The sequence below is a fragment of the Ammospiza nelsoni genome, chromosome 3 (genome assembly GCF_027579445.1).
Source record: "Ammospiza nelsoni isolate bAmmNel1 chromosome 3, bAmmNel1.pri, whole genome shotgun sequence".
In the NCBI taxonomy this organism is placed as follows: Eukaryota; Metazoa; Chordata; class Aves; order Passeriformes; family Passerellidae; genus Ammospiza; species Ammospiza nelsoni.
The window spans coordinates 46915612-46940783 of NC_080635.1; the positions used below are offsets into that span (position 1 = coordinate 46915612).

The following is a 25172-nucleotide window of genomic DNA, read 5'->3' on the forward strand; positions in this document are numbered from 1 at the left end:
CCATGTTTTTCTATTTGCCATGTACAGAATGCTCAGACCCTCAGAAACAGAGAGGAACTGCAGAGTACCATGACTGTGTTAGCTAGATAATGAATAGAAAACTTGTAGTGTAGTAGATGAAAATGTTACTGGATTTAAAAAATGAGGTTTTTGTTGATGGAATGATCCTAAAATTTTAGAATTGCATAGACAAAACCCTTCAAAGATATAGTTCAAGATCCTTCATTTTACAAAGTTGCATATACAAAAGTTGAGGAATGCCTGTGATTTACTAAATTCAGCTTTGCAGTACCCTTTCAAGGGAAGGTGATACTATTTTAAAGATCTGCATACATCACTCCTCCTGTAATGTGTAGAGATCCTGAGACAGAATTAGGAATACGTTGACTTCCACATTTAACTTTCTTAACCTTGAGTCCTTCATTTTCCCTCCTCCACGTTATGCCTCTTTTACTACAAAACTCCTAAAACCATCAGACAAGAGGGTCTTAAAGAAATCAATACTCTGTGGTGTAACTGCAGTGAATTGCTGGAGCAGATCCATTTTGCACACAAAATAAAATCACCACCTTGTGAATGTGTATTCTCTATACTAGCACTGATTTTTTAAAATTGTAATTCAAAACCTTTAGATTATAGGGATACATTTCAAATGGGCAGAAAAGGAGATAGTCAAGCAACCCAGTTAAATCTTAGTAGGAAGAGGACCCTGTCATGAGGGCTACCAACAGGCATTTATGTAGAATAGCTAAAAAATGTTTTTTCCCTAGTGCCTCCTCCCTCTCTGTCAGTCTGCTTTCATTGGAGATGTCTCCATTTAGTGACATGCCCACTTGGCCACATCTTTCCTCTGTTAAATCAAAAGAATGAACAGCCACAAGAAACCCACAAGCCCTGCAAACAAAGCCTAAAAAAGGAGCACAGAATTGGAGCATTATTTGATTACTTGTCTGTATCTCACTAAAGAACAATTGCTTGCATGCATTAAAATCCACAGTGCCTGCCACCATCGATTTCCCAGAGACTTTACAAATTCCTGGCAGCATGCATAAAGAGGGTTGAAGTTTGGAATGGGCAATTTTGATTAATCTGCAGGATTCCACTAGGACTTGCAGATGTGTCTATTCCAATGGAGAAGAAAAAAAGAATTTAAGTTAAACTACATCAGGGAGCACAGTTTTCTGCAAATTGGCTCCTAGTTTGATTGAGACCAGTACTTGAATGACATGCATTTACTTTATCTGCTTTCCCTATCAAGGAATAGATGTAATTTGGTTTGTAATTTCTATAATTTCTATGTATAAGACAAAGGCTTTATGAGAGATTGGTTAAGATTTTGTTGCAAAGTCCAGACTTTTGCTTCTGAATAACTATTGTGCCACCTAGTGAGTGTTAAACTGCACTTTTAAATAGATTGAAAGATTGACTTTCAAATACGCTGGTGAATAAAGAAACAAAGTATTTATGAAAATATTTTTATTGACATGTTGCAATAAAAAGTATCTTCCCTTTTTCCTTCATTTTTTTACCAAGGTGTTTCACTGTTTCAACCATAAGGTAGCATTTTGTTTGCAAGTGTATTAAAGAAATTTAATACATAAAAAGGATGCACACAGAACTCTTTACTTCCCCAGCAATAAATCCATTCCAATAAAGTACTAGCACAATTCCTAAGATTATCACTGTGAAAAGATATCCCCAAATCTCAGATTATAAGAATTTCCATTCTTTAAAACAAATAAATAAATACACTGAAAATGTTCTTTTCTGACTAACTGTGATAACTTGGCAATTATTATGATTGCATGCTTAAGGCATTATTTAGACAAAATAATAAGCAGTGTTTTATATTAAAATAATAACATTCTGACACAAAGTTTCTCATAAAATTTCCTTTTCTCTATAAATAGTTTTTGTCCAAAAAGATATGTAGATTTCATTAGCCAGTAGATTTTTCTTAGTGATTTCTCTTCTCTAGCTGAAACCTCTCAACAGCGTTGTGATGGGTTTTTTCCTTCACTTTTTAAGTAAACCATCTGTCCTGTGTGGGAGTATTGGGTTTGCTACAGTAGAGAGCAGTAATATTTCAATCGCCAAATCCGATAACAATAAATTTCCCTTAATAGAGAATTTCCTAGCATTTTTCAAGTCACTTGACTGCATCTTATGTTAAGTTGCCACACTATCTATCATCAATAAAAGCCAAAGTGCTCTTTTAATACTTGCATGCAGTGCCATAGTTACAGTAGAAAATCCAGTGGTCAGCAATAGTTCAATTTAGAAACATTCAGATTCTCTGACACTCCAGGGAAAGTTCAAATTCATGTTTTTTAACACATTCAAATGATGCATGTTAGAGATCTTTTGTATAACAGGATCTGACACCAGGTAAATATGACATTGTATCCAGAGACTGGGATAGCTGTATGCCAGACCTTGATGGAAACACAAACATTTTTATAATTTTCACTCAATGAACAATGGAATGGAGCTCATCTTCTTTCAACACTTTTTGTTACAAAATATCTGAGATTCAGCTCTATGCTGAGAGAAAATGAAATTAGTTTCTGAAGGTAAAAAATACATTGTTTGGAAAAGCAGAAAATCTGTGGTTTGAGAGGGCTTTTTTACAGTTCTGGTTTTTTTGTTGTTGTTTGGGCTATTTCTTTTCCCACCATGAGAAATATTTCCACAAAAAAATATTTTCTATTTTCTGGTTTCAGGGCTTGACAGACATTTTTGTCATTTCATTTTCTTCTTGCAGACAAATGAAATTGAAAAGATTGTGTCAGGTGTCAGATGAGCTTCTTAAGAGCTCAGTTTCCAGGCTCTCTGAATTTTTTAGTACTTGAAAAGTGTTTGTACAGTGTTCTGGTTTTCTCTGGAGGTGTATTGTGAAGTGAGCAAACAGAAAAAACAAAATTTTATTTCTTTTTAAGGCATAATCAGTTGATTACTTCATTTTAAAGCAGTACCATTTGAGATAGTAAGGAGGTCTGCCTATGAGGTTTGTTCCCTATGAACGTGCTTAATGGCTAACATTCACATTAAATGCATGCAAGTATTACTCAAAAGTAGGGCAGGATTAGAAATATAACAGCATGTTTTTTGCTTTATCTAGAATTGATAGCAAGCTCTTCTCAATATTGATATGCTCAAATGTGAATGTTTTTATAGAGGACGATGCCATTTCAGTAAAAGAGGAGAAATCACTTACAAGGCTTGATTTTTGTTTCTTTAGACGCTGTTTTTCCATGTTGATTCAAGGCATTCTGGCATTTAACAACATCTGGGAAAATTATATAATTAAGCCTAAGAGTTCCCATTTCTTTTTTTCACATAGTGAAAATTTTCATGTGATTTTAAATATCTCATTGGGAGGATTATCTATGGAGTCAATGGACAGTGTTTCATAAAGAGAGAGCTGAAAATCTAGATCACAACTCTGATCCAACATTATAATAATGAACAAAATAATAATAAATCCTGGGTTAAAAAGTGCATACATAGTAAAATACTGAAATGAAGTCTTTAAGATGAAGGTTTTATTCAAAGGAAAAATATGGGCTACTCACAAATAGATATATGACTGAATGGCATGTATCCTTTTTTGTTTAAATCTAATACCATATTTATATTCAGTGTGGTAATAAATCCTCTTTCCAAACTTTTCTGTCCCCACATACCTGCAAAGGCAGTTTGCAGTGGTTTGCTCAAACTGTAACTTAAGAGTTACAAATATCTCAGTATTTGTAACTCTTAAGAACATCAGGCTGCATGTCTGTTTCTTCCAATGTCAATTAGACAGATGGGGTGTAATTCTAAAAGAGCTCGCTGAAACTTCCCAAAATTTGAATAATTTCATCTCTTTAAAAATTGTACCTCATAGATTTAACTGAGCTGATAGTCAATATTTACTGTAATTAGTCAAGACTTGATTTGCTGTTGTCTTCAAGCATTTCAAAACTCTAGACATGTCCAAACTCAGGCTTTTGAATATTTCACCTTGTTCTGTATGAATTGTTTAGACAATAACCACTAAGTGCACTTGTCCAAGAAAGACAAGTGCCTTTCCTTTGGCAAGTCTGCTGCTGCTACATGTGAGAAACCTGCACTGCCCTGAGGCTTGTCACAGATGAGATCAGTAGCTCATTTCTGAAACTTCTGGGAATCATTTTGGAGGATTTCAAGATAGGATTATTTTGAAACTGAAATTCATGGTGTGAATGAGTATTGGGCCATGGACTAAATAAATATAAATACAGAAACACTTTTTCAGTAAATCTGTAAAAATCACTGTCCATTAACTACACAGACAAGGATGTATATTTGTTATAGATGGCATATTTGTAAAAAAAAGAAATTATGCAATAAAATTGTGCAGGTTGTGTAATAAATTCAATCTTTGATGGAAGTCTTAATTGAAAGAGATCAGAAATCCATATCTGGATTTTTGCCAAGATGCAACATCTGAGATTGTTTTTCTCTGGCCCTAATGGCAACAAAGTACTTGTTCTTATTTTTGAGACCATGTAAATAAGCAGATGTTTCCACTGAAGTCACTGGCCATTAAAATACATTACTATTCAAAGTTATATTTCTATCATAATATAAAAACCCTCAGTGAAGGGTTCATACTACAAGAAGTAAGGTGTTTGGAAGAGAAAATTCTGTAAAAGCAAACACAGTTTAAGCAATCACGTCCCCAGAGGATGTGGCAGGTACAGCTGGGCATTATGAAGATAAGTCTCTCACTCCTAGTAAAGAAGATGGTAGATGTTTGGCCAAAGCTAACTGGCAAATTAAGGCACAGAAGAGGCTCTTGCCATGGCCCAGCTTTAGAGTGCATTTCCTGGCTGTGCCAGGTGCACAGATTCAGGCACTCCCAGTCTGCCATCCTTGGATGTCCCAGCAGGAACACTGAGGTAGCATCCCCTTGCCTCTGCCCCCCAGGAGGGATGCTCCTTTCCTCTGAATGCAGGGCTGCAAGGGAGATGGATCAGGTAGCTCAGTGCTACGCATTGGGTTCTGTATACACTCTTCAATGTAATGAAAAGGATCCATATTGTTAGAGAAATGAGTTCCTAATTTGCTCATGCTAGATTTCAAGCTAGCAGCACAAATAGAGTGAGCAAATAATGAGCAAATCTAATTCATTAATTTTAAAGCACTGGCATTTAATTTAGGTGAATTTAGAAAACAAAATATATTTATGGATGAAAAATGGAAGCATTTGGGTTGAAGTGTTACTGGGATATGTTTGATTGAACATTATCTGTTTCAAGTTGATAGCTAATTAGTGAAAGATATAGTCTTCCATTATAACAATATTTGGAATAATGTGACAAAATTATGTGTATATATAGCTGCAGATATATGTGTGTGTATAGACATAAGTATATATATACATATATATACACATCTACTTGGCATGTATACACATATATATATATATACATGCACATATACTTTCATCTGCAGCTCTGTATACATTTACTCATCACACTATATGTGATATACATTTGTATGTAGATACACTGATGTGTATATGTACGTATATATAAGTATATGACAATCTGTTTTTATCTACTGTGAATTTGCAAGGCAGTGGCCAGGATTTTTCCTAGTGTGCTTGATTTCTATGGTTCTGTATTCTCTTTCTTCAAAGAAGCTAAAATCTATTTAGTGTAATGTATTTGATATAAGTGTAATGTAGTCATGGTAAATCTGAATTTGTGTTCACTGATAATTATACTGTGCTTCCTGTTGCAACATAAACATTCATATGGAATCCTTTACTTTGTGCCACACTAGCTTCAATTGATATGAGCTACTAGAAATATAGAACTGTGAATGCTTTAATCTTCTATTACAAGCTTTTAAAATGCTTTATTGTATTTGGAAAAAAATACACTGTATTTTGAGGAAAAACAAAAAAAAAAAAAAAAAACCAAACAAAAAAGCCCCGCTGTGTGTTTTGAAAAATTGTTATACATAATCTTGCCAATAATCTGAGGAAAACCTTGTAATTGAAATACATATTTTTATGTTACCAACTAATAGTTTTGGAACAAAGTATATGTGCTACTTTAGGTAACTGTATTAAGCATTCTGAAGGCTTCCTTTCTCTGTGTTAGAAAAGACTTTTATAAATCACTGCATGGAGCTCTCTGCTGTTTAGGCTAATGTGTATATAAGAGCAGTGCAGAAGAAAATGGAAAAATAAGGTAAGCAATTTTCTTGTCTGTGTAAACAGATGCATTGTGAAATTCTTCAGCCATAAAGACTTGCTAGTTTTGAGCTCACAGATAGCCAAGCCTTTAGATTGCCATCTCACTTCTCAGAAAATGCTTCATAGAGCACTTTAAAGACAGCAAGAAAAATAGACTTCTTGAATAGGAAGATTTAAGGAAAAGAAAAATTTTGGTAAAATGTGGTGTATTCTCAAAAGCATTTAAATCTGAAATAAGCAGACAGAAATTAAATGCACTGAAAATGTGTGACAGAACTATTACTACTGTTTATTCTATTTTGCTTTCTATTTACAGCAATGTGCAATAAATTAGGCTAGTCAAAATTCCAGACTTTTAAATCTAGGTTATACCCATTTATTGAAATCATTGACCATTTTTGTAGATGCTTTCTCCTACCCTTCCAGTCAGTCTTAGTGGGATATCAAAAATCCCACTCCCTCTGGCAGGGCAGAGAGCAGGGGTGTGCTGGCTGGATGTGTATGGAAGTCTATATAGCCATTGCCTGTACTGGGCCTACACTTTTCCTGAATAATCTTGGGAAGTGTACACTGTGTCTGATGATCTCTGGCCTGCGCCTTTCATAAGAGCCTATTAAAAAGCAAAAACAAGAACAAAAAGATTCAAACCCACAGGGAATGCCATTACTATTATCTTAGGTAAGTAATTGTATATTGTTCGGCTAAAAGAAGTTTCCTTTGCTACTCCCTGCCTTGAAATTGTAATGTAGTGTATCATACCAATGATTTGTAAATTCTTATCATGGTATGTAAACCTATAATCATTTCACAGTTTGATATGTTTGCCTCACTCAGGCCGTGCTGCACTGTTTGTTTTACTGAGGTATGTGTGGCTGCTTTCCCACTTGCTCACACATCATTCTGTCAGAGCCTGGCTTGCTGGGCAGGTGCTGGCGGTGCACTGCGAATCCCGCTGTCATCTTGTCAAACCCAGGACACTCTACCCCTGCCGCACTTAAGCAGAAAGCAGAAACAGCATGGCAGCTTTGGGAAATGATGGATAATGCAGCTTGCCTTGGTTGCCTAAAGGCAAGAAAATCCAGTTGTGCTCATCTGGTATGTTGTAGTGGTGGGGGTAGTGATATTTTTTTTTTCTGTGCAGATGGACGTATGGTTAATACATTTTTTTATTGAATTAAATGGTTCAATTACAGGAGCTTGTGGAAGAGGCAGAATAACAAAAGACTCTACTAATCATCCTACTGGCACTTGCATTTTATCAAATAGTGCAGCCAATGTAAGTTTAGGGTTCCCTCTAATCCCTGCAGAGTTTAAAAACCAAATTACAGATGCAGGATTGCACTGGACAGCAGGAGGCAGATGGTGGGTTGTTCTCAGTTTCTCCTTGTCCTCAGTTACTCGACTGCTAAGGACTGTTCAGATTTTCATTGAAACAATGACTTAGAGAAGCTACTTTGAAGTCCAGACGTGAAGGAACTCACCTGAGAAAGAAAGAAAGTATTGGTTCCAACACTTCTTCAGTGTCTGAAAGACTGCAGCTGAATTATGATGAACCCAGGACTCCTCATCATGAGTCTTTTGAATCATGGCATTTCTGAAAGGATTTATCGTTACATTTCCATTGGAACTCCATTTCAAAGTCTACAATTAAATAGAATTCACGATTGGTTTATGGAGTTACTGATAGATAGTGTGGCATTTGAATATTAATTTTGCAAGATTATTTGTATCTCTTATCTCTTATGATATTTGTTTTGGATTTCCAAGTCTAGCACTCAGATTAGTTCATGGTTTTGTTATACAATGAAAATGGGAACTACTACCTAACTGTTAACTATTTTTATTTCCTAGTAATACTGTTATCTTTTACCATCACTTCTAAGTGATTTTTTTTCTACCCATTTTAATGGAAGTTTGATCCCCTTTATTGATATATTCTTCCTGATCTTTTCTTGTGTGTTAGAAGATACCAACTTGTCCTTTTTTTTTATGAAAAAGCAGCATAATTATGTTATTGTCCTCTAAATGAACCTGTCAGAGTTTTCAACCAATACTTGACTAGATTGGCTGTTGCCCTACAGAGGTTTCAGAAATTTATGGCTGCAGAGCGGATGCTTTCTGGCTTTCATCCTCTGCTCTCCATCCCCAGTGTGAGTGAAGAAAGGTCTGCACCCTATAACATTAATAATTTCTGGCATATATTTAGCAAATATCATTATTTGAGATCTCTCTCATACTATTCTGGTTTTGACCTCATCCTGTCTGACAGCTCTGGAAAAAATGCCTGCTTCCTAAATAAAACATTGCAAGAAGGAAGGTTTCCAGCAGTCCTGTCTTACCATTTTTCTTTTTAGAAGTTGAGCTGCTCTGAGTTTTCAATAATTCTATCAGGCAAAAGACTTGAAATTTAACTGTTTGATTTACCAGAGCAGTATTTATTCATTATTATTGTGTTCTTATTCTGAGTTATACAGTGATGAATGCGTTAAAAGTAGACTGAATTAGATAATAATATGACATCTTCATTGTAAACTAATAAAACCTCATTTACACTAGATATCAAAATAGGGGAAAGGTTTGTGTTAGTTATCTTACATGAGCAAAGGTTTGACTTGAAATATGTCACAGACAGCTTGGCTTTTTAAAGACATCTTTCAAAGTGCTGAAGTGATTTTATGTACAAGTATGAGGATGATTATTTAACATCTTCACCTGTTCACTTGATTTTTGTTTGGTTTTTCTCTGCTACAGACTATGTCAGAGAGCCACAATGATCATGCATAATAACAGTTCGTCCTCGCTCCTTTTACCGAACGTGAGCTCCTTCTGGAAGAGAGATTCGCATGGACCGGGACTCCTTGATGAAGCAGCATCACTCATTGGCAGCTATGATTTCCCTCAGACCACAGAGAGTTTTCCTTTCTCCACTGTGGAATCAACAAACATGACCCTCAATGCCACAAGCAAAGACCCTCTGGGTGGACACACTATCTGGCAAGTAGTTTTGATTGCTTTCCTCACTGGGATCCTTGCACTGGTGACCATCATAGGAAACATCTTAGTGATTGTTGCATTTAAGGTTAACAAACAACTGAAAACAGTCAACAACTACTTCTTGTTGAGCCTTGCTTGTGCAGATTTGATCATCGGTGTTCTTTCCATGAATCTTTATACCACATACATCATCATGGACCACTGGGCTTTGGGAAGCTTGGCCTGTGATCTTTGGCTCTCCATTGACTATGTCGCCAGTAATGCCTCTGTCATGAACCTCCTCGTGATAAGTTTTGACAGGTATTTTTCCATCACTAGGCCACTGACATACAGAGCCAAACGAACAACCAAAAGGGCTGGGATAATGATTGGTTTAGCATGGATTGTCTCTTTTGTTCTTTGGGCCCCTGCCATCTTGTTTTGGCAGTATTTTGTTGGGGAGAGGACTGTGCCTCCTGACGAATGTTTCATCCAGTTTCTAAGTGAACCTATCATCACTTTTGGCACTGCCATAGCTGCCTTTTATTTGCCAGTCACCATTATGAGTATTTTGTATTGGAGGATCTACAAGGAGACGGAGAAACGCACCAAAGAGTTAGCAGGGCTCCAGGCCTCGGGCAGCGAAGCGGAGGCGGCGCGCTTCGTGCACCAGACAGGCAGCTCCCGGAGCTGCAGCAGCTACGAGCTGCAGCGGCAGAACATGAAACGCTCCGCCCGAAAGAAATACAGACGCTGCCACTTCTGGCTCACAATGAAGAGCTGGGAACCCAGCACAGATCAGGGGGACCAAGAGCATAGCAGCAGCGACAGCTGGAACAACAATGATGCTGCTGCCTCCCTTGAAAATTCAGCCTCCTCTGATGAAGAAGACATTGCTGCAGAGACCAGGGCCATCTATTCAATTGTGCTGAAGCTCCCTGGTCACAGTGCTATCCTCAATTCCACAAAACTACCCTCCTCGGAAGATTTGCACGAGTCAGGGGATGAACTGCAGAAATCCGACACAGAATCAAAGGAAAAGAAACCTAAAAAATTGCACCCTCCCAAAGGTGTTCAGGATGGTGGAAATTTCCAAAAGAGCTTTACTAAGCTTCCAGTTGAACCAGAATCAGAAGAGACAACCACAGCTTCTGATGGCATCTCATCAGTCACCAAGACATCGACAGCCCTGCCCTTGTCCTTTAAGGAAGCAACCCTGGCAAAAAAGTTTGCCTTGAAGACCAGAAGTCAGATCACAAAACGGAAACGAATGTCACTTATCAAAGAAAAGAAAGCAGCACAGACACTCAGTGCCATTTTGTTTGCCTTCATCATTACCTGGACCCCATATAACATCATGGTTCTGGTGAACACCTTTTGCAGCTGTATCCCCAAAACTTTCTGGAACCTGGGGTATTGGCTTTGCTACATCAATAGCACAGTGAACCCCATGTGCTATGCACTGTGTAACAAAACATTTAGAAACACTTTTAAGATGCTGCTGCTGTGCCAGTGTGACAAACGAAAACGACGCAAACAGCAGTATCAGCAAAGGCAGTCTGTCATTTTTCATAAGCGGATCCCTAGGGAAGCTTCATAGAATAGTATTTTTTAAACAAATAGAAAAATAACGAAGCAGGGATGTGATGGGATGGGGCAGGATGGGGTGGGATAGGACAGAACAGGATGGCATGGGACAGGGCAGGATGGGCAAGGTAGTAAGGGATGAGACAGGATGGGTTGATGAGGGAAGGTGGGTCCAGGGTGCTGATTCTATGATTTAGACATGAAAGCAGCTGCCAGGCTTATTTATCCTTTCAATAAATCCAGTTTAATATAAAAGTCAATCCACATTGAAAAACTAAGAAACTTCAACATTTTTACTAAGGAGTGAAAGATTTAATAAAGTTTTCCTATGAATTTGTGAGAAGCTATATAGCAATTATAAACCCATTACTGATGTGCCCAGCCCTTTGATTATAATCAACTCTGGGATCTCAGGTAAGCACATCTAGCTAGCCCAACTTTTCTTTTTCCAAGGAATCCAACAACTTTCAATTCAAGTTACATACAGATGTAGCAAGCTAGTGAAACAGGATTATGAAATTGAGACACCGTATAGGTTGAAAAATTGCCTCTTGTTGTCCTGGTAGAGCTTCCTGTCTACTTCTCTTCTGATATATTGTTAATTGTACCCCTTATTCCTGATTTCTGAGTATCTCTGTGTGCAGCTGATGTTATATGTGTGTGTGTGAGTGTGTATGTATGCGTAGCATACATTCACACCTCTGAAATGCACACATACCAGGAAAGAGGTGACCTATTTGTTCTAGCTTTTACAGGGCCCCCCATCGTGATTACATGTGATTGAAACTTTTTAAAAGTTCGAAAATCATGTTATAAGTATATAACTCATTCTTTGCTACCTGAAATTCAAGTTTATCTCTGGAACCAAAACAAAGTGTCCACATTTCAAACTGAGATAACCAAAACATAGCCTGTGAGTTTACAGAGTTTTATAATTGGGTACTTTCCCAGTAAAACCTTAATCTTGAGCTCAGAGTCCCTCCTGAAAGTGATCATTAAATGATACAAAGGGGAGAGGAATTGAAGGCTGCATTCAGGGAAGAGCAGGAAGCTGTCTTGGCAGGGCACAGGATAATGAGAACCCAGATCTGGGCTGCACAAAGGGAGCTGCTCAGGAGCCAGGGAGGTGCAACCATCAGCAGCAGCCCCGTGTCCTGCTGGGGAGGCCGTGCTGCTGCCAAAGCACACGTGGCTCCTGCAACACCTTGTCCTGAGCTGCACCGTGGGGATGCACGGCCCTTCTCAGAGCCAGCTCACATCCTGTGTGCAGCACCTCTACGGCTTCCCATGAAAGTTCAAGTTGTAACTTTCTCATAAAAGTTGGTGGAGCCCTGCTGCTTGCACTGTCTGCCCCTGTGATCTTCAGATGCAAATGATTTGTTTCAAAGAAATGCTTTATTTTTGCATGTGAAGGATGCTCACTAAAAAGTGTTTGTTGTTCACAACCTGTTTTAAAAATCATCAGGAGAAGTGCACCTAAATCCGTTTGATGCCAGGTTCTTCAGTGGTGTGAAAAATGTGATATTGCCAATTTGTAACCTGGCAATTTTTGATAAAGACAATTTTAAAAGGGCTTTAATATTTATAGTTTAGACATGACCAGTATTTCCTGGTATTTGTGAGGTGGTCTGCACCAAACATGATTTATAAATGTCAGAGGTCCCCTGGGGAAAGGATTGTACTTTAAACTGTTGCTCTAAATCTGATATCTGATTTAGTTACATGTTGAAAGATTATTTTGTATTCTCCTTTGAGCTGACCAAAACTTTTTTTTTTTTTTGTTGCTTGGACTCTTATTTTGCTGAAAATAAAACAAGTATCTTATTTTACAAAGGGGCATCAGTGTTGTGAATACAGAACTGATGTTAAAGCTGCTTTTGTATTCAGTGTGAGATGGTGTTTACAGATGATTTTGACAACAGTGGAAATATATTAAATGGTGTCTGTGTATCTAAACTATTTAATTTTGTGTTATGTTCATATAAAGAAATATTTATACATATTTCACCGAATGTTTTATTTAATGTTGATAAATATTGCTCTTCAGTCTTCAGCTGTAGTGTCCTTTTAAAGTGATTCATAAAGGTCTGCTTGAGAAATGAATAGACTATTCCTAGCTTTCTTGTTATTAAAAAAAAAAATTCTCTTTTGTATGAGTTGCTTAAAATGTCTACCCTAAAGTAATCTCATAAATTATATTGAACTCTACTGTAAGTACTATTTTAGTACAAAAAAGAAAAAAGTTAAAGCTTCATCTATGTCACAATTGCATTTTGAACTAAAGATACCAAAATTGTTTTGCTGGTTTGCTACCCACATACAAAGGCACCCATGTTGCAAAGAAAATTAATTACCTTTATTTATAGAAAGAAGCATATAAATTAAATTTATTCATTACTCAAGTTGACCTAAAAATGTTTTAACATTTAAATATATATCTATATCTATATATATTGCCATATTATTATATTATGATATCTAGAGTAGTGCTGTGCCCCTAATACACAAAATGTGAGAGCATGCAAGGAAGCCAGAGTTCATCGGGGGATTTATGGTATATTAGTATTGATTTTAAAATGGGAAACTATTATTTTTATTGAAGTTAAGCTTCCTTGAAAGCGTCTGTCACCACTGTTTACATAATAGGAAGAGTTAAATCCTTGGATTGTTCTAATAGAGAAATAAACAACCTGTCTTTTGATGTGTGAACAGGCTTTAAAATGTTATTTACAGGTATCATAAAATGTGTATGTATACACATATTGTAGCATAGATCAATTTAGTTATTATTTATTTAATGGAATATGCACTATAAAATATTAAGAATTTGGCTGTGTTACAAGTACAGTGAGCATCAATTTAATTTATATTTTATATGTTGCTGTATTTGCTTTAAACCCATGCACACACAAAAATTTTAGCTGTATGCACTAGTGGATATATTATTTATGAACACAGGCACGCATAATAGGTCGCAGAAGAAGAACAATGCAAGACCAATGACACAGAATTACTTTTAGGAAGTACAATGTGTAATATTTCATCTGTTTTGAGGAAATTTAAGTCAGAAACACAGTAGAAAGCGTCATTCTGTGGCAGACAAACAGCTCAGTCCCATTAACCCTCCTCACAGCTCTGAAAGCTGGCTTTTCAGAGACCAGTCTCCGTTAATTGCAATAATACAGGATTAGACTCCACATGAAAAGGACCAAAAAGTCAGAAGAGATAGCCAGACAGGAGCCAATGGGTAGTCTGGAGAAAGCTTTGTAGAACAGACTCAATCACTGTCCGTCTCTGAACAGGCAGCAAAATACATTATATGTTTGGCTTTTTCAGTGTGAAATTGTGATAGAAGTTTATTACTTCTGTACTGGCATAGGCAGTGAGAGATGTCTGATCTGACGATCTGAGGGCCGGGCCCACGGTGCATGAAGCATTTTTCCTACTCCTGCATAACACACTTTCAACAAAAGTGAACTACAGATCAGTCTGGCACTATTTAAAACTAAACAAGTATAGGAAAGTCCTGAGTAGTTCCCAGGATCTAAACTGGTGGATCCGTGTAACCTAAACAATAAGTAGGCTACAGGGTTCTGGCAGTAGGAATAAGCACGCAGATATTCTGAGAGAGTTGATGACTTGCTCAATTATGTGCAGCTTCATTTTCTTACTTGGCTGTCTTGATTATTATATTTCTTTACTTATTCTGCAAGAATATTCTAAAAACTCTTGATTCATTATCAACCTTATAGATCTAAAAAGTGAGTAGAAATCCTGAAATACACTTGGTTTGCCTCTACAGAATGCAAATATTGAAGCAAAAGGAAGTTTTAAACTTTTTTTCCCTAATAAGCAGCATCAAAAATTTTAAAAATAGTTATCATCATGTGACCCTATATACAATAGGGATGGTCAAGCAGTGTCATACTATCTGCTTGAAACTGCTTTTCACTCACCCCTTACCCACTGACTATGCATCACTATTCAAATTTATATTCGAGATTGTAAACCCTCATTTTCCTCCAGGTGGCTCCTAGATTCTTGTGTTAAAATATTCTCTACAAGCCTGTCTTGTTATCAGGTGTTTTTTCTTTTCCTTTCACAGTCCCTCTATGCAAAATTATCTGATCTTACATTATCAAAAGACACTTTACTAATTTCAGGAGTTGTCAAACATGTATGAAACATATCAAAAACAACTGGAGAAGGCTTCACATTTGCCAGCTCCTTATGAGCAGAAATTTTTGGTCTGTGCCACAAATGGTCTGTTCACCAAGGCTGACCAGGGGATGACCTGTCCCTAGCGATGTTCTCCCAAACCACCAGTAGCTTGAACTTCACACAGTTCATGAATCATCATGTATTTTAATCATCATGCATTTGGGGATTTTTGAAAAGCATATATATTCATTGTGGTAGTTTTACCCTCTGCGATTTTCTATTTTATATATTCTTTATATCTTTTATGTATTTGCCCATTGAAATACCATTGCCCTGGCTTCTGGGAGCAGGTCAAAGTGATACATATTTGTATGTTGCTTCCTTTTAGCCCAAAGGGTATGCAGAGATGTCTGGTGGAGCTGAGGTGTCCATAATGATGGCTGCCTCTTCTGACTCATGCACTGCACTCCCATGATACCCAAACACTCTGTTTAGAAGCTTAGTTAAGCATGTATGACATTCAAGTTTTCATGGAATTAAAAACTTCATTTAATTAGAATGTTCTTCCTTGGAGCCTTGGAGCATGGATCATTTATAGCATCTGCACTTTTCTACTTCTACATTTTTGAGCTGCCAGAAAGATAGTGGGCAAAATGCTAATTTGTAATGTCTGATACTTGGGAAATTTTGTACTTCACCTTTTAAAGTAAGGCAGAGATAATGCAGTTGTGCTATTTGTTGAAAACAAATTGAGTGTGAATTCTACACTATGTTTATTTCATTTCATACACCATGGCACTGCAACTTGGTTGAGATTGAGCATCACAGTATTTGAGGTCACTGAGTGCTTCACAATCTTAACTGGCAAACTCGTCACCTATGCTGTACTGGCATTTGGGACTTTGACTGCTCTTCACCACTCACACTGCACATTCAAAGTATAACATAGATTGTATTTTTTTTTCCTCGAGAAATATCATTGTAGTTGCTTCCAGATCCATTCCTAGGTGTGGTTGAGGATGCTTTGCTTAATTTTAGATATCAAGACAGCTCAAGAGAGCCAATCCCTGTCAGGGGTTGTTTAATGGAGGGAGCAAAGGTAACATGGGAAAACATTAAGAGAAATGCTACTTATTTCATGGCCTATTCCTACATGCATGGTGGGGTGTGCATACTGTACCTGTACATCTCCATGACTGTGTATGTCTCAGAAGGATGTGTGTGACCCTACTGTGCACGCACATACAGAGAGGTGTACCACATCTAGAGCAATGTTTACAGATGTATGTGCAAACTTATGCTAAATTGTCAGCCATGGTAAACATTGCCTTTGATGGCTCATCAGTTGTAACTGGACAGTGAAACTGTGCTTAAGTCTTCTCTGCTTATCTGCAAGAAAAGTTTCCACATCTTTCTTTCCTGAGTGCATATTTTTTACAATTGCGTTGTCCTTATTTCTGGATATGGTGTTTTCAGTGTATTGAGCTGGCTTTTTCAACATTACCCAAAATTTAGGAATGCATGAACATATTTCACTTACTGAGATATTACATCAAGGCTGCACTAGGTTTACCTCCATTACATTACCCAGACTCATGCTGCCTTTTTTCAAATAAGAAAAAAAGGCCTCTCAGACTAGATTCTATATAGGTTCATGTAAGAGAAGCTTCTATGTCCATGTGAACATCACTGCCAGTTTCTCAAACTTGAAAGAGAAATCCAGTCACTATGAAAACAGTTGGAGGCAAATGTCACAAACACAGCAAGTCATCGCTGCAAATTCTTTGAGGTAATAACAGCACTCCTTCCATTAGAAATTAGAGGGGAAAAAAATTACCATCCTCTCTCATCCCATCCTATTGCTCTGCCCTTTCTTTTGCATAATATAATGCTTTTCATTTGCCAGTCTCATGGATGGAATTTTGCAGGCTTTAAAAAACCTCATTTGCCTGGTAAGACTAAGAAATACCCACTATATCTAGGTCATTCACCCCCTTCTGAGTTTTCAAACAATAAATCCTTAACTGTGTGATGCTGGCTTAAGGGAGTGTCTTATGAAAATGATGATAAAACCATTCAATTGAATGGTGGTGAGGAGAGGTAACTTTTTTTTCCCAAGCTAGTGAAGCTATAAAATTTATGTAACTTGGCAGAAAGTGTGGAAAAAACCCCAAGACATTTAAAGCCTTTATAGACGTGCACATCCTCCTTGCATAAGGGTGAATAAACACATGTAAACCGTGCCCAAAAAAGTTCAGTGTATGAATGACTCTGCGAGCCAAGAGCACACGTCACCATCAGCTACACTGCTGGCAGAGCACCCTGGCACCCCACTCAGGCCTCCATGAAGAGATCCTCCTTATGGCACTCTAGGACTAAATAATAAGGCCTTAATATGTAAGCAGGGCTGGTTTGTCAGGGAGCATATGCATTTTCTGGGAATTTAATGGGAGATTCTTTCTTGATCCTGGACCAAAGTTATTTAGTGCACTTACTGGAATGAGAGAACTTTTGAAGTGATCTGGTAATCGTCGCTCAACCATGCCTAACAATCAGAGAAGCACAGGGTAGTGTTGTGCCAAGAGAATTTAAACTTACTTTTCAATTCATTCATACAGGCATAGTTAATTTACTGAAAATACTCAAAAGATCTGAAAATTTTTACACTATCATAAAAATAAAGTCTCTGGACAAGAATCTGGTTCCTTATGTAGTTTCAAAACATCCAGTCTTCTTAAGCCTATTTTTCTTCTGTATTGAAATCTTTGGGTAACAAAGCAACCGTAGTCACTCCTGAAATACTACGTACTCTGGAGAAACCAAAGGGATGAGGAAATGGCCAAATGGCCTTTCTTAATTTGTGCTTAATGTGTCCACATTAAGAATTATAATTACCATTGTGGCACAGACTAATTAACACCATGGGGCAAAAGAAATGAGCCAATTTACTTTGAACCCTACTCAGTGCTGCACTCTGCTTATACAGATCCATCACAAGAAATAGGCCTGTGCTGTATTTCCTGATGCTCAGCACTTTTCTCCACTCATTACTTTTATCCTTCACACAGATCACTCCCCTCCTCTTGAAAACACCTATCACAAAGATTTATTGAATATACCTATTGAATACTCTCTGCCATCAATATATAAATATGTCATTTCTTTGCATCTGCAAAGCTCTATGAAATCAGATGGAGTTAGGCAGCTTTTATCCTCCATTGGCATGAATTTTTCTGATTCCGAAATACATTCCATTTTTTTTGCCTCATATCTCTGTTAATGATGTTTATTTTACAAGTGATATTAGGACCAAAACTTTCCACGTTTCAAGCTGTAGAAGTATGTCTGAGTAAATGTTTTGTTCCTTTATTCAAAATGAATGTGATTTCTTGGCCATAGTGTAATCTGAACAAAAGCCTCTGTGTGAAGGATAGAGCAGCATTTATCTCCTGCTCTGCCCCTGCCCTTCACCAAATATGATGGAAGGTCCTTTCAGGTCCTTTCATTTGTTTCCAAAGCAGTGCAGCTACATTACGTAGTTGTGTATTTCTCCTGCTGTGAGACAGGAAGGACCAGCATGAAAAATGCCAAGAGGCTTAAACGAATGTGCACAGGTGCCACTTTTGGTTTTGTTTGATTTTGGTTTTTAGTCTTTGCAATGCATATTGACTGACACAGAATCCATTATTCTAGTAATGTAAAGACTAAGGATGGACAGCTGCTCTCAAAAGCAAGCTGCATAGGGATGGATCATTGAAGTCCATGCACTAGGTTTGTACAGTAATTGTACACAAGAGCTCTTAGTTAAAGCTGTAAAAAGCCTGAATTGCAATTTGTTGCTTTTCAAAAGAAGTAAGAAAATTATAAATATAATGTGTACTTTTTCTGTTGTACACTGTAGATGTTAGAAGATGTCAGTGAAGATGTCATTTTTTTTTTTTAAATGAATCATCCCTGGGTCCCTAGAGGTGTCCCATCACCCAGTTGCCTCTCAACCCAACTCCTCCTGCCTCAAAGCTGACCAGCAGTCATGGGACTTTTGCCTCACTCATGGGAAGCTGGAACTGAGCTCCTGCCCCTGCCACCCCACAGCAGGAAGGGTGTGGGCCACACCAGTCAGGCTGTTACAAGAAAGAGCCGGAAGCTTCCTGCTTCTGTTTGGAGATAGCGGGTATTTTTGTGATTGAAATAGAGATAACATTGCAGGAATCTGATGAACATATTTTATGTGTTTCCTGATATGTTCCTATTACTTGAAAGCTTTCTGTTCTGCTGGTTATGGAGCAAAACAAGTCCCAGAGACAATATCTGAATACATATTTTAAGGCTTGAAAATTTAAAATAAATTGACTTTTGCCAGTTGCTTTCTGATTTTGAAATATATGAAGAAATTTCATGCAGTAATTAAGCATCTCAGAAATAGATCTCCTGAAAAAAAATTTTGAATTTTATGCCTTATAAAAGTGATTTTCTTCATCAAAACCAGTGGAGCTGAATGTACTGTAAACTCATAAAATGACAGGAAACAGTAGGAGAGAGCCCCTCAACTTCTGCTGTGTAAAAGACAGTGCTTGAGCATTCGCTCAAAATCTGGTGTCTATTGATCTAGTCATAGCTACCCATTCAGGTACTAGACAGAATATTAGCATTTTTTAAATGATTGGCCAAGTTGATCTTTTTTTGCTAACACCTATCTTGCTGTGCAGCATTTTTTCTGCCATCTAATTAAATTCTATGTCTTGGTAAACACTCAGAAAGAATAATTGGCCCTAGCTCATATTGACAGCAGTTTGCAAAACACTAGCACAGTAATTGGAGGAGTAGAGGCAGATAATGATGACGAGCAATCATTTTCCTTGGCTTTGGTGTTTTACAGGAAGCTTCTCTTTTGCAGCTGATAAAAATGAGAGTAAGAGATGTACTGAGAGACTCAAATGCTTCATTCTCCCCTCTGGCATGACTGCCACCACTGCAGTCCTGAGGGCAGGAGGTGGATGGCTGTGTGTTGGTAGAAAAATCAATACGTTGCTCCAGGTCAAGTGTCCCACGAGAGCTCATATTTCTCCTTTCACCGCATGGGTCTCAGCCCAAAATGGGCTGTCAAAACTTGGCTCCCACTGAACTATCACGGTGGAACATTGTGCTCTTAAGAGATTTTCTCCTGCCAAGATGCTTTAACACCTTTTGTTTTTTCCTTTTTTTTTTTTTTTAACTCTCCACAGAAAACTAATCAGGTGGCACCTTCCCGTGTGGAAATTCCCTTGCAAATACATTACTCTAATCTACAAATTATTTTTACCCTGTATGCCCCTGATAACAATTGCATTAATATAAGTAGATAAACTCATTTCTTTAGTTGCTGCTCATAGAGTGGCTTGCTAGTTAAGATAAAAACAAATTATGGGATATAAAAGACATATCTGATTGTACAGTAATACACTGTGTGCCAAGCAGTTGGTGAGGTAAGGTTTACATAACTGCTAGATGTTGCTTGAACTTTTGAGATATATTTCCATGTTATTTTTTCCTCTCAAGAGCCAAAACAGGGGCAGAACACAGAACACTCAATTAAGAAAAATGTGATTGTTTTGAAGTAATTTGAGATTACAAGTTGCAAGAGGGGTAAACATCTAGAAAGTGTTTTGAAGTCTTCATCATGTAGATGCTTTCCTTTGGGGAAGCTGTCTTTCCATTCAGTGTGGGAGGACTCCCCTTAGGTGTGGATTTGTAGAAGGAAATTTTGTCTCTAGTCATATGCTACAATATTCTTTGACTGCTATTAATTCACTTAACGACCCAGTCTGTTGCTCAGTGAAATTGCTCTGTGCGCTCCTAGCGACGGTGAAAAACAGCCTTTTCTGGGGGCTGATCCAAGCCCAGCTCCAGCTGGCTTTTCCAGAGGGAAAGGCTCCCTCTGTGCTTCAGAAATAAACATTTTTCCCCAGAAAAGTGGGAGGCAGCCAGGCCCCTGCACCATAGTGTGGGGCTGGACTGTGTGGCCTCCCACTAGCATAACATATCACCACTTTTGTGCTCTCACCTTGCACTCTCTGGGCAGGAGCCTGCAAAGAAAAAAGAAATTCTCTTGGAAAACATAGAGCAAACCACCCCCCAGCCATTTTCACACCTATATATATATATATGTATGTATATATATATATATATATATATATATATATATATATATATATATATATATATATATATACATAAATACAGTTCCCTTCCTTCTTCCTGCTGCCCAATGACAGCATATTCACACAACAAAAACAGTGGCTTGTAAAACAATTTCCAGCTGAATTGTAGACTGCAGTGGTCTTTATTACCAATAACATTAGAGAAAAATGGAAATGAGGAATTGCACAGCTCTGGCCTGTTTATGACTCTTTCCTTTCTCATTTAAATTATGTACACAGAACATTTATTTGTTTGGAAGAAAGATTGTGGATTACTGGTGCAGCATTCTGATAGATACTTTAACATATTCAGAGAAGAGAAAATTCAGTCTCACAAATAGACATCTTGGATTTCTTTTTTATTTCTTACAAATTAATTGCAGGCAGTTTAAGACCCACGTCTGCACAAGTGTCTTCCTGTATATTTGACAACTGAGCAATTTTCTCACATGTGCCAGTTTGTTCAAATTTCTTTCTTTATCTGTCTTCTTACGAATGGTTTCTGAATTGACAAGCCTTTGCCTTTTTGCTGGTGCACAGATTCTGTTTGCACCAGCCTTAGTTTAAGTTATCAGGAGTGATCCAGCCACAGTATGAATTTCCTCCGCCTTACCTTATTTTACAGATTGAATTAGACCCTTGGAATTCTCAATTATCACATCTTCAACAGCCAAGAAGTTTTGGTAAATGCTTTTAATCTTCATAATATTTAATAAAGTAATCATGTGCATACAATTGAGGTGTTAAAAATGCCAATCCATAATGCATCCCATTACTTCAAAGTACCATATCAAATATATTTTCCTATTAGTTATGGAAGCAAATATGCCAGTGCATAGCCAGGACTAGCTATGTAGTCTATAATGACATCTAATACTAAACAGATATTCTTCAAATACTTCATTAAATAATTTTACCTAATTCATCTTGGCCAAATAGACTTAGTTTAGTTCAATCCTGCTGTTAAGCTCTCTTCAAAATTCTCATTACCATCAATGGAAATTCTAGAAAGAGCAGATAAATCAGTCTCATTATAGGACAGATAAATAACACTTTGGGTTTATATTTCTAGCTAATATATGTAATCAAATTATTTAAAATATAAACACTCAAAGCCTGTTCTGTGCCCTCAGGGAACCCCTTTATCCCACTGCAGCAAAGCTGCATATAGCAGGATATATTCCACTAATACAGTCAAAAATATATGGGTGTATAAGAATAAACAGCTTAAAAAATCATACTGTAAATGATGTGATTGAGTGAAACTGTATGTATATTTTTAAGTCTTCAGAATAGTTGAAGTTTTAACTTATTTCAAATTTTTAAGTTGAAATCTATTCATATTTGGAAATTTTGTACAACCTTGTAAAGTTAAATACTATGTCACTGTAATTTATTTTTGTTGTCATATATTGACACATGCTCATTTATATATGAAGTGTACTGTTTATCAATTGCTTCTAAGGCAGCAATAAAAACATGAAAGTTGTTCTCATTTTCCTGTCACAGCTGTCATTTATGTCCAGTACATCATTTTTATACTTTTAATTCTGTTCTTTACTAAATCAGAATGTCTACTGAGTTCTTAACTATATGTCTTCCAGTTCTTGGTGAATACAGGGGCTGTTAGAGCTGTGAGAACTTGAGATACACTTTGCAGAAGTCCTGGAAAGGGATTGCCACTTCAGTGCATCATGCCAAGAGGACATCAGAAAGTGAAGGGGAGCAAAAAGTCAGAACTCCTCCTCTTTTCCTACAAAGTTTGGTTTTACTTTTTAACTGATGGTTTCTCCATCATACCATGTTTCATTTCAGGCTCTCTGAAGTGTGGGGCATTCAGTCTTCTTACAACAATGAATGTGGGTCAAAGCTGCAGAGCACCTTAAAATACCAGCCCCACTGTTGAGATTCCATTCAGTAAAATAGTACTTCTCCAGTTTCCTTTCCTGTTGAAGGAAAGGCTTTAGAACTGTCCTCCACAAGCACAACCTGTAGAGGTCCTAAGCACTTTCCTCACCTTGTACACTATTGGATGTTCCTACAAATGCACAGCCCTTTGCAATGGTTGCACAATTCCAGCTTTTTCCTTGGTCCAGTCCAAAGGCCAGGTGTGTAACAGTGTGCAAAATGTATGTTTCATTTATCACTCATTACTATGAAATGCGATCATCTAGTTACTAGAAATGCAGTCATCTACACTAGTTACTGTGAACTGCAACCATCTACAGACATTTAAGTTTCATATCAACAGCCACTATAATAGAAAGGGCATGGGAGGAATGAACTTAGCTGGAGGGGTTTCCTCCAGTGATTCAACTTCTTTTTCTCCTTGCTGATCTGAGGAATATAAGTGTAAAGGGAGATAGAAACAATAAGTGTCACTTTATATGGTGTTCTGTGCAATAAAGTGCTAGAGGAAGTAGCTAAAATACAAAAAGACAAAGGCAAGGCCCTGGACATTGACCACACATAATGTAAAAGGGAAATAAATGTTGTGAAATGGGTGTGTTTGCTTTTTATAGTTACTGCAAAAGTGCATTATTTTATTGTTACATGTCATTTGGCATCTGCTTGGGCCATGAGCCTTTTTCATCACTATCAAATTTCACCTGTCCGTTTTCCTTCCTTTCATTACAGGATGGAGTAGGCTTATTGTCACCCTTTCAGGAATTGTGTGAACACAGAATAACTCAAGCAGCTGGAGCACAGCTGGATGCAGTGAGCAGCTGAGGGTGCCACTCCTCCAGCCCCAGCCAGCTGATCCACAGTGAGCTGCTTGTGCCAGGCTCAGGAGGGAGATGAGCAGCAGCACACGCTCCCATTACAGCTGAAAGTGGTAACACTGCACCCAAAATAGGAGTGCCTTCACAGCTGATACAATCTGACCTATTTATGCTGTAAGAGATGAAATAAAGAGGGGAAAGAAGGAAAATGGGAGTTGGGATTTTCTCGCAGTATCTTGTGTGGCTGGAATGGGCTGGTAAGTTTGCTTGGCACAGTCTAAAGGAAGGCTTGGCTATTGGGATGCTCAGGAAAGACCTGTCTTGTTGCTGTAACCAAAGGTCAGTTGCTTCAAGTAAGCCTAAAGCAGCTATAGACTAAAATCCTGGATTAAAGTTTCAAAGGTGCTTTTAAGCATTTCTAAAGAAACCCTGGATTAGGACTAAAGCAAGCTCCTGATTCAGGTAGCTTGAAGTTGTAAAGTCCAACTCCTGTCCAGAAGCCTGGATAATAACCCTTATGAAGTTATTCATTCCTAATTCTCTGTACATCCTCAGTCTTCTCCTTAATGCAGAGAACTCTGTGCTGCTCTCATTTTAAGTATCATGCAGGGTGCTTTGTCAAATAAAACAACAAAATATGTCCTGTAACCAGTTATAACTGCCATTATTGCAGCTAAATACATCTCGTTGCTGCAATAAGAAAATGTAAAATCACATTTCACTTTCCTCTAGCCAGCAAGCTGTTTCCTGATGATGCTTTCAAAATGGAAATTTACTTCTGCTTCATTGTGCAAATATCCATATGCTGTGCTTTTCCAGTACTTATGTCAGACAGCTGATGCAACTCTTCACAGCTTTTTGGCTGTGCTACTTAATGCAACTAGATGTGAATTCTAGGGAGTTGTTTGTATCTTCTCTGAAGCTGTTTATCCTGCCATGAAGTAGTAAGTCAGCAGGGAAGCATGGGAAGTTGATTTATTGAAAAGATTTAACAGCAATATTTTATTGCTTCCATTCAGCTGAAATAAAAAAAAAAAAGTAACACAGCTCCTAATGCTGCTCAAACAGAAACTGAGAGTACATTAGCCTGTTTCCCAAAGTTACCACACAATTTTTTGCAGTTCCTTCAGAAAGGATTTGCATTATCATTAATTAAATAGACTTGTTGCTCTGAAATATGTTGGATAGGTATCTTTTTGTAGCTATGAATTATGGCTACTAAGTGGATGTTTACATGGCTTAAATTAAAATGTGCTTAACTTGAAGAAAAGATGGGATTTTTTCCCCCAGAAAATATCCACTGGGGATACAAAGAAAGAG

At 37.5% G+C, this 25172-nt stretch overlaps 1 protein-coding gene across 1 annotated transcript in view; it reads left to right on the top strand.

Annotated features, from left to right (window-relative positions):
* CHRM3 (cholinergic receptor muscarinic 3) overlaps positions 1–10805 on the top strand; it is a 180719-nt gene extending 169914 nt beyond the window's left edge. Inside the window, exon 3 of the mRNA XM_059468611.1 lies at positions 8984–10805. Within this exon, the coding sequence (XP_059324594.1) occupies positions 9003–10805 (1803 nt within the window). The 5' untranslated portion in view covers positions 8984–9002. The remainder of the gene's footprint in view (positions 1–8983) is intronic.
* The last annotated feature ends 14367 nt before the right edge of the window (positions 10806–25172 follow it).